Here is a 16,408-nt window from a genome sequence, read left to right on the forward strand (position 1 = left end):
AGAAGAATCTGTACCCAGAGTTTTACACAAAGGAAGGTGATGCTGTTCATGTGCTCCACTGGTGAAGACTTGGAAATACATCTCACTAAAAATGAATCCATTTGTGTAAAACTCCATACATTTCTAAATCACAACAATGCAACAGTCACATAGCTTTCCTTATGACCTACTTTCCCTTAACTCAGGGCTTGTTGCAGTCAGTAGATTAAGCCTGCAGAGACTCAAGATGAGAGGGAATTGGATACTTGCTCAGTGTAACTATCCAAAAAGAGACTGGAATGCTTCAGGATGGCCAAGCTCCTGGCTTCTTTTACTCCATGAAGAAAGCTACTTAAAGAAGCTCCATGTTGACCAATGAGATAGCACAGCTTGCTGAATCTGCTTGCCATTTCCTGCAACAACTGGATTGCATTTGCATTGCCCAAATTATCTGTAACAGACCAGAAAGCAATTCAGCTTACCTTATGAAAGAGCAGCACCCATTAACAGAGAAAATCTCGACATGGTGCTGTTTAGATGTCTTATCAGTACTTTCACCTCACGGATACATTATCCAGAATCAGAAATTCAACAGTTTTAGACTAAATACAGCTTGAATAATGAAGGTATTTCAGGTGAAACCATCAGGAAAGTGCAAATATTAACAGAATGAACACTGTCAAAATGCAATTGTCTTTCACCTCTTCATCCAAACAGGGGAGAAAGCAAGAGCTTAGTTTTATCTTGAAAATATCTTATTAGGTTTAAATTTTGCATAACAGAAACTGTAGGGGGAACAATATCAAGGAAAACATTAAAAGAAGGTCTTACCTAAACCTAAAAGAGGTCTAAGAACCTGAGATTTGATCTCACTCAGTCTGAAATAAAACCTTCTCTCAGTAGCAGCCAACTCATGCAAACTGGCAATATATCCCATTACGTTTTTGTCAACTAAGGCCAGACAGTTGTCACCACCAGCTATCACATTGCTTATGTACCCTATCTGAAAGATGAAAAAGAGAAAAGAAAAAACAGCAGCTTTAATGTTTTTCTTTTTACACCCCAATTTAAAAATAAAGTAATGCAAATAAAGCATATTTTGAAGAGCTAAGTGGTAGTAATTGATGGTAAGCATTAATTACCTTCAGTGACAAACAACCCATTCAATACTGTCTTAATACAGGAATGACAAAAGTTGAAGATACATTTATAGCCACTGCTGTTCATTTTCCTGACTCTAACAAAACCAAAAGACAATAAATACATAAATCACCTTTTAAGGTGGCTCATACTACCATTCCATGTTTAAGAGACAGTGACCTTCAATTCAGTACATCATACATTTCTCCTATTAAATACGAAGAATATAATTTATTAGAACTATGACTGTGCTCTAGACAGGTCCTTTCTGGACCCAGAATATGCCAATTTATTGATAAAAGTCCAGTTTATTGATACTGCAATATTACTAACAGTAGTACTTGCTTTCCACAGTAGTTCAAAGCAGAATTCTTATCTAAGGTCAGCACAAGTGCCACTGATGCATTGTGGTTCCTCATGAATTTTGGCTCACATGCAAAAGTGAGTAATTCAGAGTTTGAGCTCTACTTTTATTTCCTTGATTGCTAAATAGAGGATTCCTTTGAAACACTGAGCCAAAGTTGTTCAACAGGCAACCAATTCTTCTATGCAAGAGCCTACCAGTCACCCTTGAAGAGAAGGGAATGGCTAGCAACAATCTTACAGAAGGCATACAGGTGTGTGTGTCTGCATGCACAGACATAGACCCAGTGTCTAAGTCTCTGTCCCTTCTCAAAACACTCCCCAAACAGCTTTCCTGCACAATTTAGGGAAACAGCAGTCATACCCAGAGGAGCTAAGGCAGAGACACTCTCTATCCTCATAATTTCCTTTTTGTTACCTTAAACTCATGTTGGTTTGAAACCACACACAAACTGGAAGAGGACACGTAATCACAGTTCACACTGCTACCTCATACCAACCTCAAGGCACATGTAAGATTCAGCTTCATGAAAAAACCTGTGTGGGGCAGCCCCAGTCTCCCATTGACATCAAATGCACGTTTTTGCTCAGATCTCCCTTTGCACTCGTGTGAAAGGGAGGGGTGGGGAAGGAGAAGGTGCAGAACTCAAGGGGACCTTCTGCCCAGTCACAAACAAGAGGCAGAATGGAGCAAGAGAACAGAGCAGCCCGTGGCCTCAGCCAGTTGAGAGACAAGCAAGTGAAGAGCAGCAGCACTGAAGCCTGGACACAAAGACTGGTGAAGCAGAGCACAATAAAAGTGTGCTTTTCTGCAGCACACACAGATGGAAGGAAATGGATTAACACACTAGAAACACCTCCTTGTCCCTCAAACAGAAGGGAAGGCCAAGAAACAGGCAGGGGAGAGAACAATACTAACTTGACCTCCTCTCTGCACCCCGTCCAATGTGCTCCTCGTTGGACTGCTAGGAACCAACCATGTGCCTTGACACCCTCACAGCTCATCAAGCCACCAGCACCACGCTGTTTCCTAAGAGCACCAGTATGATCTGTACTGACTTAAAGGAAATAACACTCACCTTACTACAAGCTACTAACAAAACTGGACTCTTAGAAGAGCTATTTTCATTCAAATTATTTTCTGTTGATGTCTCCTGGCCACAGTAATATAATCCAGGCTGGAAGTCTTTCTCATCTGCTAAGAAGAGAGAATAATCTAGTCCTGCTGCTGTAGTCCAAATACCATCACCGCACACCTAAAATTCAGGAGGAAGGAAGACATTAAAAATCATCACCCAAAGCTGGAAGGAGAGAAAAGTATATAACTCTTCTAGTCACACATGTACATAATTCACCTGCCAAGACAAACTATTGCAATAACCAGCCAAATTTTCAGCTTCAGTGTCTCATAACATATAAATTCCTTGCACATATACTGAAAACTCTTTGCAGTTTTCTTTCTAATGGCTGATTTTTTTTGCCTTTCAGTTACAAATCAGTTTTATTTTTAAATGGGCATCAAGTGAGTTTGATTAAAGTGGAACACTATTCTCCTCTCTACATTTAACTGGGAAATCTATATAAAGTTGGGAGACAGTTAATCTGCTGTACATTAATTTGCATAAGGCCTAAGCAGGAAAACTATACAGCTAGCTTTCCATTAAGATGAACACTAGAAAACATGGGAAAGGCTGTGGTCTAACCCAAAAATTGTTATTTTGCTATTCACTTAATGTGGTGAAAAGTTCAAAACAAAGAGAAAACCCACTGCCAAAATTCTGCAAAGCTCTGGAAATAAGGAAACGAACAACAAATGTGACTGTGGTCCAGCCAAACTAAAAACACTAGAAACAATTGTTTAGAATAAAAACAGAGTTCTGAAGTATTCAGAAGTTTCAACACTGCAACATCAATACCAGAGAAATCAAACATAAGGTAAAAGTGAAATCTGAAGGAGAAAAGCACAGAAAACAAAGTACCTTTGCAAGACGAGGGACAGTTGTTGGGGAGTTCAAGTGACCAAGCTGGCCAGAGATATTACTGCCCCAGGAATACACCTGCAAGAAGCAGTGCTGAACATCAGAATGTACATTTATATACATGGAAACATACTGAACTGTGGTAGCACAACACATCAAGTGCAAACACACAAGTCAAGGCTATAGGAGTCATGTACTGAGAAGCATTTCCTTCATTTTCACTGCCTTCCTACATTCTGAGATTGTCTTCTCACATTCAGAAATAGAATGCATCAAATCAACTCACAGCAATCTTTAAACATAATGTTGATGGTACGTGCAGAACTTGGGCAGAAATACAATTTACATTCCACAACATTTCCATGCTGCCTCCCACAAACAGGAACAAAAGTTTAGAAGCAAAAGAAACTAAAAACTAGAAAAGACCAAACATGATAATTATGTCAGAGAAACAAAAAATGGTAACAATGACTTGTACCTGGGATTTGGCAGTGAGTGCTAAGGAATGATGGCCACCAGCAGAGAGGTGAATCACTTCCTTACCATCAAGGCTTTTCACACACAGTGGCTGAAGCCTGTCATTCCCCAGAACCCAAAAGGTGAGGGAAGAGGGGTAGAATGTGGGAAAAAGAAAAAATATTATCAGAGGTACTGTTAATGTGGAAACACTCAAGGTTTTATTTCCTTCCCCAAAACAAATTAGAAAAAACAAATATATATGGAACCTTCTGGCAATAAACCAGCTTAGTCAAAATGATCAGGAAAGGCAAAAGTTGATGACAAACCTCAACCCAATTTGGATAAAGTCAAAATATCACCAAAACTGTTACTGACTACAAAAGGTAAAATTGGAATTGATTGATGCTCAGTAACAATACAGCATAAAACATGTTACTTGGAGAAACTTAGATCACAACACCTGAAAGAACAAGCAGATACTGCATGGCAGATGTTTAAATTTGAGAAGCTGAGAGTGTTCAGTACTCAAAATTTTCTAGCAATCTACTGAATAAAAAAACATTTTTCAAAGAAATCTTACCTTGGCAGAACATCACCATGCCCTAGCTGTCCTTCCTTGCCCTTCCCCCAGCTCCACACCTCTGTTCTTAGAGAGGGCAAAAGAGCATCAGCTTCACCACTGTAGGTTGGAGTCAGAGCCACAGTCCTCATTTTTGCCCGTCCTACCTTCCGTAAGAGCCTTGGGGAAACTGAGCAGAGGCCGAGAATGAGAAAAATTTCTGATAGTTTTGGTAAATGTATCACTCAGATTATGTGTTACACAGTAACAGCACTACTTAATAGCAAGTGATCAAAACTTCTTGAAGCAGTTTTAATTCAAGCCCGAGAACAAAGGTTGACAGGTAAGACAATAGGTTATGGATACAAAGAGGTACCACAGGTGCTAAAACCAGGTAGATATCAAGTAGCTTTTACCAGCTTCTAAAGTATAGCAGACATATGAAAACCATGCAGTTATAATGAAGCAAAGGAACCAAAACAAACTATACATTAAAGTGTTTTGAAAAAAATATATCCTTGGAGTGAACAGAAGACTTCAATACTTCCTAAACTTCCCCTCAAATCCAAGATCAATATAGAACTAAACCATATATACATTCAGAGCAATTAACAGCACTAAACTCTGTGAGGGAACAAAGTCATTAACTTTGAAGTTCAGCAGAGGGAACTGGAATACTTATAGGTCTCTGGCTCAAAACCAGCTCAGAGCAGTGCAGATTACAGACCACAGATTTTTATCTTTGGCTACAAAACCACCACGAAAGATCATTTGGCAATATGACTCCTCCAATGTGCTCACTTTACCTTATTTTAACAAGAAAGACCATTTGTAGACCCACTGTTTTTGGTTTTCTTAGCATCCAGTTAAGGTATCATTTAGAATTCATACACATCTTTGAGAGATCATTGGACTTGTGTTTAATAAATATTTGGGGTTTTTTTCACTTACAAACCTCTACATTATTATAAGTTTTCCAGTGTTTTTTCCCCAACATGCTTGTTTACCTTGTGACAACAAGCCAGGCAGGGAAAGCCTTCGACTCCCTCCTTCAGATTCCTCTTCTCTAATGTCTACTAAACTGGAACTCTTCTTCCCCTGCATGGATTCCAGCCTGACTTGCTCCTCTCGGCTGTCCTTCAGAGCTTCGGGCCCCGGGGACCTGCTGCCCGACTGAGATCCCGGCTCACTTGAGGACGTGCCGTAGAAGTTCATGACCTTCTTCAGGGACAAGGCTCCAGCCTCGTAGGTGGCAGCGACTCTCACCCCAACTGCTGAGGCACACGAGGCCACCAGGCTGTTCAGGGTGGATGTGCTGCTGCCTGGGGGGCCAGGGATACAAGCACTGAGCTGCTCCTCTTGAGATGGCTAAAACCAAAGGGAAGTGGGAAACTATCAGAGCAGGCAGCACAGTAGGATGATGACACACATTCACTATTCAAACCACAGGCCAGACTGAACACCATGTAATATTTATTATAAATGTTTACTGTAAATTATAGATGTATTTTAACTGTATATAATATAAATTATCCAGATTTTTTATGCTTAGGTGTACATCTATTGCTCAGAATGATTTTTTAAAGGTAGTACCAAGCACCATTTCTAAAAGGACTGGGCTTTGTCTGTTACACCTGCCCACATAAGAGACTGTAAGTCTGGGGTTTTTAAATACCAACAAAAAAAGGATCTTTGCACACAAATATAAGAAGGGATATAATTTTAAGCTTATTACCAACTTCTTTGCCACCAATGAAAGTGCATCAGTGAGCATGCTCCATTTTGAGAGAGACAAGAGCTCTTTTCAATATGTAAAAGGTAAACAGCAATTCATGATTCATTTTGCAAGGCCTATCTTAAAACCAAACTGGGCTGTGTCTCCTTACACCGTTGTTGTATCCATATAAAGCTTAGTCAATAACCCTCAAATCACAACAGGGACAAACTGACTGAAGGCAATTATTAGCCCCAGCACACCTTACCTGTAATAGCAAAGAGCTGACCCACCAAATAAGAAACAATGCCCAAAATGACCTCTGACAAATAGTTTGAATATTAAAACAAAGACAGCAAAGTCCCATTTTCCCATCTAATACACAGTGGAAAATGGTATTATTGCAAGTACTACAGCTTATTTTATTCTGTCAAAATAAAAACAATCTTTGACTAAAGCTTAGGTTAAAGGACTGAGATTGGTTCTATTTACTTCATTCCATTTCTAAAAGGCATACCTAGCATAACAGGAAGGAAAACTTCATTTGTGTACGAAAGCAAAGAAAAATGAAGGATTTTACTAATGCTGAAACGTTACATTAGACCTCATCTCTGCTCTTCACCTTTATATCAATAGTGGAAGATTCAATGAATCAATTCCAGTCTTGATTCCTGAAACTGTGCAAGGAAAACAGTGCTCTGGAAATATGCCAGGAACAAGGAACTGAGAACAGGAGCATGAATCTATGTGTGTCAGTCATTTCTCAATGCTGGACCTCTTGCAAGAGTCTGAGGAGCCCACAACTGCTAGAATGCATTTATTACAGCAAGAAGCAAAAGAAAGAGCAAATGTATTTACACAACATTCATTTCTCTAAAGGAAGTTTTCCTCAGAGAAAGAAAGCATAACTTGCTGAACTACTAAGTTACTGGACAGATTTTAAAACGATGTGGTTTTGTTGCCATCAGAAGCAGTAACAAAAATCAACTATTTTGTAGGTATTGTGAAATTTATTTCCCAGAACCACGGTGGAGAATATTTTACTACAACTACTAAAAAATAAATAAATTTAAGTCTGCACAACACTTTAAATGACAAAAGAAATTTTCAGCGTCAGTTTTGCAAATTAGGCCACAGAGCAGCAGGGCTCCTCACAGGACAGCAGTTAAGTAAGGACTGCCAGACTGTGCTGCAAGATTCTGGATTCGTTTTCTGTCTAGTAACTTTTGGGATCTATCTTCTTCCCTTTGCTCCTAATCACATTTCCTTTTTTTTTTTCCCCTCTCTAAAACCCAGAAAAAAATATTTTGTCAGGGAGCCACAAACAGCTCTTAAACCATCATGTCAAGAATTATCTGAAGCTTACTGAGAAATGAGTACTTGACTGTTCTGCTATAGCACCAGAACAGTGTTGTTAAATAATTTTCCATGCTACACAGAGTAGTACTTACACATCTCCCACTGCTTTTTACGAGTTTGTGCCACCCCTACATTATTACCATTAGAAACCTTTTGGTCAAAACTTTTAGCAATCTGCAATCCAGAATTTTAAACTGATTGAGAAATTAGATGGATTTGTGAGGGATTTGTTCCAAGTACAGACATTAAACCTCCACCTTAAAGGTAAACTGGATGAGTACCAGTAAGATCCACTGAATCCTTCTGCCCCACACAAATGGAAACCCATGCATCAGGAAACAGAGCATGTAAATTTGCTTATGTGGTTCTGGTACTGCAGACCATGAGGAGGAGAGATTAAAGCACTGTCAAGGCTGCCCACGATCAAGGCTCGCAATTGAACAACAGTGGGGAACAAAAAAAATCTTCCACTTAAAAGCTGAGGACCGTCAGTGAAAAAGCCACTTGAAAACTATAAAAACACCATAGCTATATTAAAGTAAATTTTTCGTTTGTAAAGAGAGTAATGTTGACACACATGCAATAGAAGTTATTGCAAATTATAACTGTGCTGTGATTTGTGATTAGGTACCAACCTGTTCAGGCTCTGTAGAGATGTTTTTATTCAGGCTCTCATTTAATGAGTTATCTGACAAACCAATTAAGTACTCTTTCCCCTCTTTTTTATCCGAGAACAGAATATTTCCCGAACTTGAAATTCCACTATCTTCTCGTCCATCGCTGCTGGAAAGGCCACTTGGTCCATCAGATTCTAAATCCACAAGCCTGTGTTGTTCCACAAGTGGTTTCTGACAGTTTTCACTTTGGCCAGCTGTTACACTTTTCCCTCCAGGGGTGTCCGATGAGGGACAGAAAACGTGGTTTTCTGGCTGGTTATCAGACAGTGCTACACCCAGTGGGCAGCAGTGACTATCTGAAATGATGACATGATCTTCCTTGTCTGTCATGGTAATGAGAGGCTGACTGCAGTGATTGCATCTCTCTGGGATAGGCTTCATTTCCTGCACGGGGAGGCATTGTACCAGAGCCAGGCTGTGGTAGGCTCCACAAGCAATCTGGAGCACCACACGTCCTGCCAGGTGCTCTACCTTCTGTGGCTTTGTCACCGGGAAGGTTGTTGTTATGAGGCCGAGCTGGCAGCCACTCCCCCAGGCCCATATCTCTCTGCTCAGCGACAGTGCCAGCGTGTGCTCCTCTCCACATGCCAGCTGCAAAATCCGCACGGCCAGCAGAGGGCTGGTTTCAGAGTCACAGATACTGACCAGCTGGGGCTGGGGCACGCAGGGCTGGTTGGCAGCTGCACACTGGCCAGCAGAGTTGTCCCCCCACATGTACACCACGCCGCTCTCCGTCACCGCTCCATTGTGGAAGCTGCCGGCTGCCACTGTAATTATACGGTGGCCAAGCAAAGTACTCTCTAAGATAGGACTGTTAACACATTCCTCAGGTCCTGATCTCCAGGGCAGCTTTCCAAAACTGTAGACCTCTCCACCTGGGAGGGTGGAAAAAAGAAAAACAAATCCTAGTATGAGTGTAAAACCAATTGTTAAACCAATGCAAAAATATGAAGACTGCTTCGGACAAACAGATATGAATTCCTAGCTTAGTCCAGCTCAACAAGACTATAGCTACTGATATAAGAAGGCTGCTGGTTGCTCTCTGCAATTGCTGCTGTTAAGTTCTCCTGCTCACACTAAGGTTACCCTGTGCATGCATGCACTGTTAAAGTAAGTAATGCTTTTCTGCTAAAAACTCGGTTATGCTCCAGTCAAGTGAGTTAAGTGTATTCGTTGGTCCTTTCTAATTTAAGAACATACTAAAGGACATATAAATGTGTATGAAAAGCACAAAGTACAGTCCTCATCTTTCCAAACACAGATCTAGTATCACTTCTAAAAGAAAAAAACTTGACAATAACTGAAGATTGTTACTGCCCCAGAGCATAACAATTAAGGTGTTTATTACCTTCAGTTAGAAGTAAGCCATGGTGGATTCCAAGGGCTGCCTGTAACACTGTCTTTCCACTGAGGCCTGGGAGCCTTTCTGGAGTCACGGAGCAGGAACCAGCCTTCCAAACATACACCAGGCCTCTCTCTTTGGCTCCTTCTGCCTCTTCTGAGCTACAAAGATTGCATTAAATTGGAACACAATCAGGATGAAGTTTTCCATGGTTCAGTAATGCCTGTGTAGGAAAGGCTTGGTAGTTCAGACATTAGCTTTACTTTCAAGCCAACATATTTATATTATCAAATTGTAAAGTAAATGCTATTTAAATGAAAAGGTGTCTTCTGTTTGAAACCATAAGCTTTTTTCTCATTTGTACTTGTCCATGTACCAATTGCTCCCACTAAGAGTGTGTTTAAAACATTACACCTGTAGGAGCTCATCCTTTATACACTTTCATTTCTACCTCTAGAGATAAAAACGAGGTTTTGATTGTTTGGGCTTTTTCCCTTCTTTGTAAATTCTTAATGAGTGGCCCAGACTCAAATGAGTCAGCTATTCAAATCAACTGAACCATGAAAAAACAAATATCCTGAAATAGTGTGCAATTATCAGGGCTTGCAGGAGTGACTGGAACTATGCAAACTTCAACACACTGTGGGTTTGAATGCTCAGTCAGCAACTTCTCCAACTCAGCACAAAGAAATTCCTCAGAATTTTGACAAGCCCACAATTTTAACAATTTGAAGAATCCCTTGATTTAAATACAAAAAGTTATGTTAAGCATCAATATAGCCTACCTTAAATTAAGACTAGACTTAAATTAAGAGTCAAGCTTAATTCCCTAGAATTTTATATAGACTAGACTGTTATCTACTCAGAAAGAAAAAAAGAGGTTTAGATCCTAATTAGACAATAGCCAAATCACTCACTCCCTTCATAAATCAGCTCTTGCAGCTTGACATGAACTTGTGGAATTAAATGCATTAAGATGGCAAGGGAAGGTTTGACAGAATTACAGTCTTTGTCTAGAAGAAAAGGCACAAGAAATAAAATGTACTCCAAACCTGTAGCAAACCCATAAAAAAGCTATTCTGATACACCACACTGCAGGCAAACTCATGCAAGTAGCCCTATTCCTGCAGGCCATGGATCTGTTCAACTATGTATTTTGTTAACTGTGGTGCACAGGCTGAACATCTTTATGCAATCTGCCTCTGAAACATTCAAGTTAAGAATAGCTAGGAAACCAAATTATCTCTCTTAGCTCCTGTGTCCATCCCAAATATCTTTATTTTTCTATAAAATAGAAAGAAAAGAAAGAAAAAATTTAAAAGGTGACAGTCTAGAACTCTTCTAGAATTCAAGTAAATAGTAAAGCAAACAGATTTAAAATGCAAACAGATTTAAAATGCAGAGTCCACCTTGCACTTCAAATACATAGGACTTGTGTTTAGAATAGAAGTAAATTTAAAAGGCACCAATCAAGGAATATATACACAAAGAAAAAAAAAGGCTTAAAATTTTAATATCAATATAAGGATATTTCACCTAAGATAAAAATACAGACTTTACACAGATGGGCAAAGCACTCCAAAGGATACAAAATTATAATATTGAGAATTTTCATCAATATATTGTACATCAAATCAGTTCAACACCCGATATTTGCACTTTTATCCGTTTAACAGGTCTTCAGGAAACAGTGTAAAACAAATCTGGACCTCTGCCAAGTATCTCAGTGCAAGAAAAGCCTACTGGAGGACTACTGATCCAGAATCAAAATTCACAGGGGCAGGTACCAGACAGTATGGTTCACTTGGGACTGCTACTTTCAAGTCTGTAGCCTGTGGCTATGGCTCCAGAAATTACACCCATCAGCTTAAAAAAGAAGTTGCTGTTGTAGCACCTTTAGTGCTCCAGCCACAACTGAAGCTAAGATAAGAATCTTCCCTTTAGTGGAAGTTTTAGTACAAGTTACATAAAGAGTATGCTGATATCACTTGATTTTCCAGGATGACCATGAGCTGCTCTATTTCAGGGAGCCTCTGTGGTTTCACCTAGCTGCTCATTCTCACCTTCTTTCCTGTGAGTCCATCTGTCAGTGGCAGCACTCCATCCCCACCAAATTGCTCCTCTTTCAAAAGGAACAATAGAATTTGCACAAACTGAAAAACATAAAACCCAGCAATTTAATCACAAACAACATAAAACAATAACAACAACAAAACCCAAAAAACCTCCCAAGGTTTAGCTCCTGCATTCAATAAACACTTCCACACTACCAGAACAGATCAAGTATTTATATTTAGTTCACTCACACTGAGCTGGCAGACAGAAGCTAAACAGCCAGACTCATCCTAACTACTTAGCTCACAATGGCTCTGTTGTAAGGACAGAATGAACAAAACCTCATTCAAAGGCAGAAATCCACATCAATCTCTCTATACAATTCTCATTACACCACTCAAAAACCAAAAAATTGATTCATTTTCAGTCATAAGACAGAATTCAATACTCAGCTAAATTTAAGGTGAATAGATTTGCATGAGCAGAAAATGATTAGGAGTTGAATTTGTAACTTAATTCCTGAAGCAAATCACACATCACCATTAGCAGGTGCAATAGTGCCTGGGCAGAAATGCAGAGTCCAAAACATTCATGCAAACTGGTAGCAGAGTGCCTATGGAGATAATGACAACCACGGAAGACAAGGGGAAAAAAGTGGCTGCTCTAGCCACAATTTCATCCTTTCAGATTTTGCATTTTGCAAGTTCACCATCACACCTTTCCATCCTCATGAAGATAACTTTGTACTGCTTTTCTTGGAATGAAACAAAGCTACAGTTAATCTTTGTTTCTTATGAGCTGTTTGGCTTCTTTTAGTATTAAAAGAACTGTGATTTCTCTTGATCTACTCCTTACTATATGAAGTATTACAAATTTTAGTTACAATAATGCATGTGTAGAATCACATTTATTCAAAGTTTCACATATAAATGCTTTAGAGCTGTTGCTTTATTATAGTTGCTGTCTGATATCCACTGTAACAAAACAGAAAACAAATAAGTTAGTATAAAAATTATGACCCAGAATAAGTAATCTTAAGATTTTGTATGCAGAAATATATATGGCCAGTCATGAATACAAGAGACCAAATATATTCAGACCTGTAACTCTCATACAGAAGTTTCAGAGCACACTTGGAAACAGTAATCATCAAGTTGATAAATAATTACAATAATTAACAAAACCTCCAACACTTTCACTGGAGTTCTGGGAATAATGAATTACCAAGGAGACCTTCACATATAGAAACAACACAGCATACAAACAATTCCAGTCCTTCAGATATAGGACCCTAAAAAGAGTGATTTGGGCTTCAGAGTTGGCAAGGAACAGATCTCAAAGAAATAAACATTTGATAACATTTGGTATTGTGGTAAGTCATATACACCCTGCTCTAAAAAAACCCAAAAACCCCCAAAACCAAAGCATACTTTCTAGGAACACAGACACACCAGTCACCACAAAGGTTCTGCTTTCAAGACAGCCTCTCCTTCCTCAACTACAAAAGGAAAAAACCACTTACAACTGTAAAAGTTAACTTCTAAAATATTAACAAAGGAGTCTCACAAATACAAAGGAACTGTCATGTGATGCTTCAGCAGCAGAGGTGTTGATGAAACATCAAAGGAAAATGGAAGTGCATTGTGGAACCATAATGTGTTCTTGCTCAGAGCAAGTAAATTTAGGGTTTTCTTTAGCCTACTCAAAACCACCTAACCCTACAATTCATTCTCTTGAAAATGCCAGCACCCCTCCTTTGTGAAGGACTCTAGCTTCAAATAAAATGACTCAGTGGGTCACTGAATCAAAGAGATGAATACATCTGATAGAGTAATTGAAGTATCAACAAATATACCATTTACATTGCATATAGTTATTTGAGGTTAAGGAACTAAAATTCTTGACTTCTAGAATTTATGGACTTTTTTAAGGACTCAAAGAATTTTTTTCATTTTCATGAGCCTCAACTGCAAAAAAAAATTATTGTACTTATCATGAAACCTTCTGATTGTAACAAAATAAAGACAGGCATTTGATTAGCTGTTTTGCAAGATCTGCCTTCAAAGCCAAATTGAAAAACTATTTACATAATTCTTAAGTAAGAAAGCTGCAACAGTGGCAAATTAGAAACTAAGAGCATGATAGATATTCTTTTCTTTACAGAAGTTCACACTTCAGGTTGCATTACCAAACATTTCTGCATATAAGGGAAAACAAGAGTCAAACTGTCTTCTTTCCACAGATGAGACATATTTAAGACATTTTGAAATCACTTTCAAGTTCAGTTCAAGTTCTTATTCACTCCTAGGACAGCACAACATTACTCCCATTTCACAGCTAATGCAAAATACAAGTTGCTTTGCCACAGCTACAAACTAAGTAAAGTAATTGTAATAGAAGGTTTCTTCCTCCCAACAGAAACATGTTTTCCTTGCGTACCCTCACATCATTTATACATTGTTTCCTTTCCACGAAGTTTACCTGAATTGTTATTAGCTGTAGCAGTCACGCAGGTGAACGCCCAGGCACAAAACAACACCCGTGCATGGAAGCTCAGTGTGACACCAGCACCTCCACTGCTCTGCCCAGACTTTCACTGTTACATTTTGCTTCCAACGCTGCAAGTGGAAAGCAGCAAGGAGTGCCAATTATGAAATGGATTTGTGCTACAGACAGATGGTCACTGGCATGACACTGATGTCATACTCTCCACTTCCAAAGTTAAAGGCTAATTCTCCAGAAATCCAACGCTACCACACCGTAACAACTGCACGGTTGGGAATGATGTGGAGCAAACACTTCTCTCACTATCATGGACTGTGCTCTTCACTGACCAGTTTTAAGCAAGCACCACAGACATGACGGTAACCTCACATTCACTGCTGAACAGCAGCAGCAGGTATGGTATGCCCCTGACTTAGAGCAACACTGGAACTCCCATGAGCCTCATGTCAATAAACACTGCAAATATTTCTACAGCTTTCACACATGTTTACTTACGTATTTCCAAACACATTTTAAATACATTTGTTGCATCACATTTAGCAATAACTTGCAGGACCAAGACTTCACGTTTGTCATACAGAATTACCTACTCAGGATCTGAAGAGGTGATCTCCAAGCTTCCTCATTCAAAACAGAGTTGTCAACATCATTTACTATTGGTAACTGTGGCTTACATACAACGTGTGACTAGTTAAAGAAGCCCTTGTGTTTTGGTCAGCATTAACCACTGCTTTTAACATTGTGTGAGTAAGATCTGCTCAGAACAAAACAAAACAACTGGCTACTGAGAGATAGCAGAGATCCCTTTGGATGAGGGCAAGGGTGCACAGCTTTTAACGCCAGCTCCAGCAAATGCAGGATGATAGCAAAATAAAGCAATAAAGAAGCCAGGGGGAAAAAACTAACACAGGTGAAAATTATCTGCTACAGCATGCAATTAAAAACTTAAAATTTACCACACTTGTAAGAGACAAAAAAATTCTGAATCTCCTTCTGCCTCTTTTTTTTTTTTTTAATTATACCTAAATTTTGCACATTCTCATGTGGTTCCCCGTCTGAAGACAGTTCACTCTGCAGAAACTGAAAGTGGTAAGTACAGCTAGTTTACATAAGCTGCTGCCCTACAACAGCAGTGATTAACCACAAATCATCTACGAGCACTCCGGTTGCTCCCTATTTTCGTTCTGGAAGAGGAGGCCTGTGACAGTGACAGGACACCAGGACACCACGTCACCTGTACAGGATGCTGCAGCCGCAGCAGCACCATCACTCAATACATTCCAAAAGCCGAACTGCACTAACCCCGAGCAAGCAAGGCACGCATAGGAACAGGGCCTTTAAACGCAAGTGGGAGGAGATGAAGGGCATGTCAGTTACAGTTCGGGGTCTCTTTCCACCATGAGGGAGGGGACCTTTCAGACCCGACAGAAATACACCTCGATATCTGTGCTGTACCAGCCCATCACAGCGCGGGTGGAGTTGGACACCCAGGGTCGGTCAGAGCTGCTCTTCGGCCTCTCCCCAAGTCCCAGAGCTCAGCCGGGGGCAGCGCAGGGCCTGTCCCGTGTGTCTCCGGTGCCGCTGGGCGCTCCCGTCCCGCAGCGCAGGTGCGGCAGGCGCGGGGAGCGCGGCCGCCCTCAGGCGCGGCTCCCCCCCCTCAGGCGCGGCTCCCCCCCTCAGGCGCGGCCCCGCGCGCAGCCCCGCACCTGTTGCCGCTGCGCCGCCCGCAGCCGCGCGCTGCCCGTAGCCCCTCGCGCCGCCCGGCTGACTCACGCGGGGGCGCGCGACGCGCAGGGGGCGGAGCCAGCTCCGCGCGAAGGCCGACGGGTCCCTGCCCGGGACAAAACAGGCAGAGACCGGAGCGACACGTGGGTATACATCGGGAAATATTCGAGGCGCAAATAAAAGACCCGGGGCCGGCCCAGGCGGGATCGGTGACAGCGACAGCGCCCGCCAGGCCCTCCCGGCTCCGCAAACCCGCCCGATACCGCTGCTTTAGCGGGGAGGAAGTCTGCGCCACAGCTGCCCCAGGCCCAAGGTGGAGTGGCCTGGTGTGAATAGCTGTGCTGCCACGTGTGTGTGCATGTGTTTGTGCGAGCCATGCGCACACGCCTCGGTGTGCTTTTCCACAGGCATAGATTGCACAGAATACATTTAAATATGTACACATAAATAGAGCAATATCTGTATATATGCAATATGTATATACACCTATGTGTGTATATACACACATGCTATACGTATATATATATTAATTTTTTTTTTTTCAGTTACAAC

At 40.7% G+C, this 16,408-nt stretch overlaps 1 protein-coding gene across 2 annotated transcripts in view; it reads right to left on the reverse strand.

Moving 5' to 3' along the window:
- ALS2 (alsin Rho guanine nucleotide exchange factor ALS2) overlaps positions 1–15,910 on the reverse strand; it is a 36,787-nt gene extending 20,877 nt beyond the window's left edge. For both annotated transcript variants that reach the window (XM_054277683.1, XM_054277682.1), the window contains exons 1-11: positions 15,838–15,910; positions 11,635–11,724; positions 9,578–9,732; positions 8,188–9,104; positions 5,487–5,847; positions 4,501–4,669; positions 3,940–4,036; positions 3,462–3,539; positions 2,562–2,738; positions 811–982; positions 250–430 (exon numbers count right to left, since the gene is read on the reverse strand). In XM_054277683.1, the coding sequence (XP_054133658.1) occupies positions 250–430; positions 811–982; positions 2,562–2,738; positions 3,462–3,539; positions 3,940–4,036; positions 4,501–4,669; positions 5,487–5,847; positions 8,188–9,104; positions 9,578–9,732; positions 11,635–11,654 (2,327 nt within the window). In that variant the 5' untranslated portion in view covers positions 11,655–11,724; positions 15,838–15,910. The remainder of the gene's footprint in view (positions 1–249; positions 431–810; positions 983–2,561; positions 2,739–3,461; positions 3,540–3,939; positions 4,037–4,500; positions 4,670–5,486; positions 5,848–8,187; positions 9,105–9,577; positions 9,733–11,634; positions 11,725–15,837) is intronic.
- Positions 15,911–16,408: the final 498 nt, after the last annotated feature.

The sequence above is a fragment of the Melozone crissalis genome, unplaced genomic scaffold, assembly GCF_028551555.1.
Source record: "Melozone crissalis strain CALT ecotype California unplaced genomic scaffold, PUWL_Pcris_2 ptg000023l_1, whole genome shotgun sequence".
Classification (NCBI taxonomy): Eukaryota; Metazoa; Chordata; class Aves; order Passeriformes; family Passerellidae; genus Melozone; species Melozone crissalis.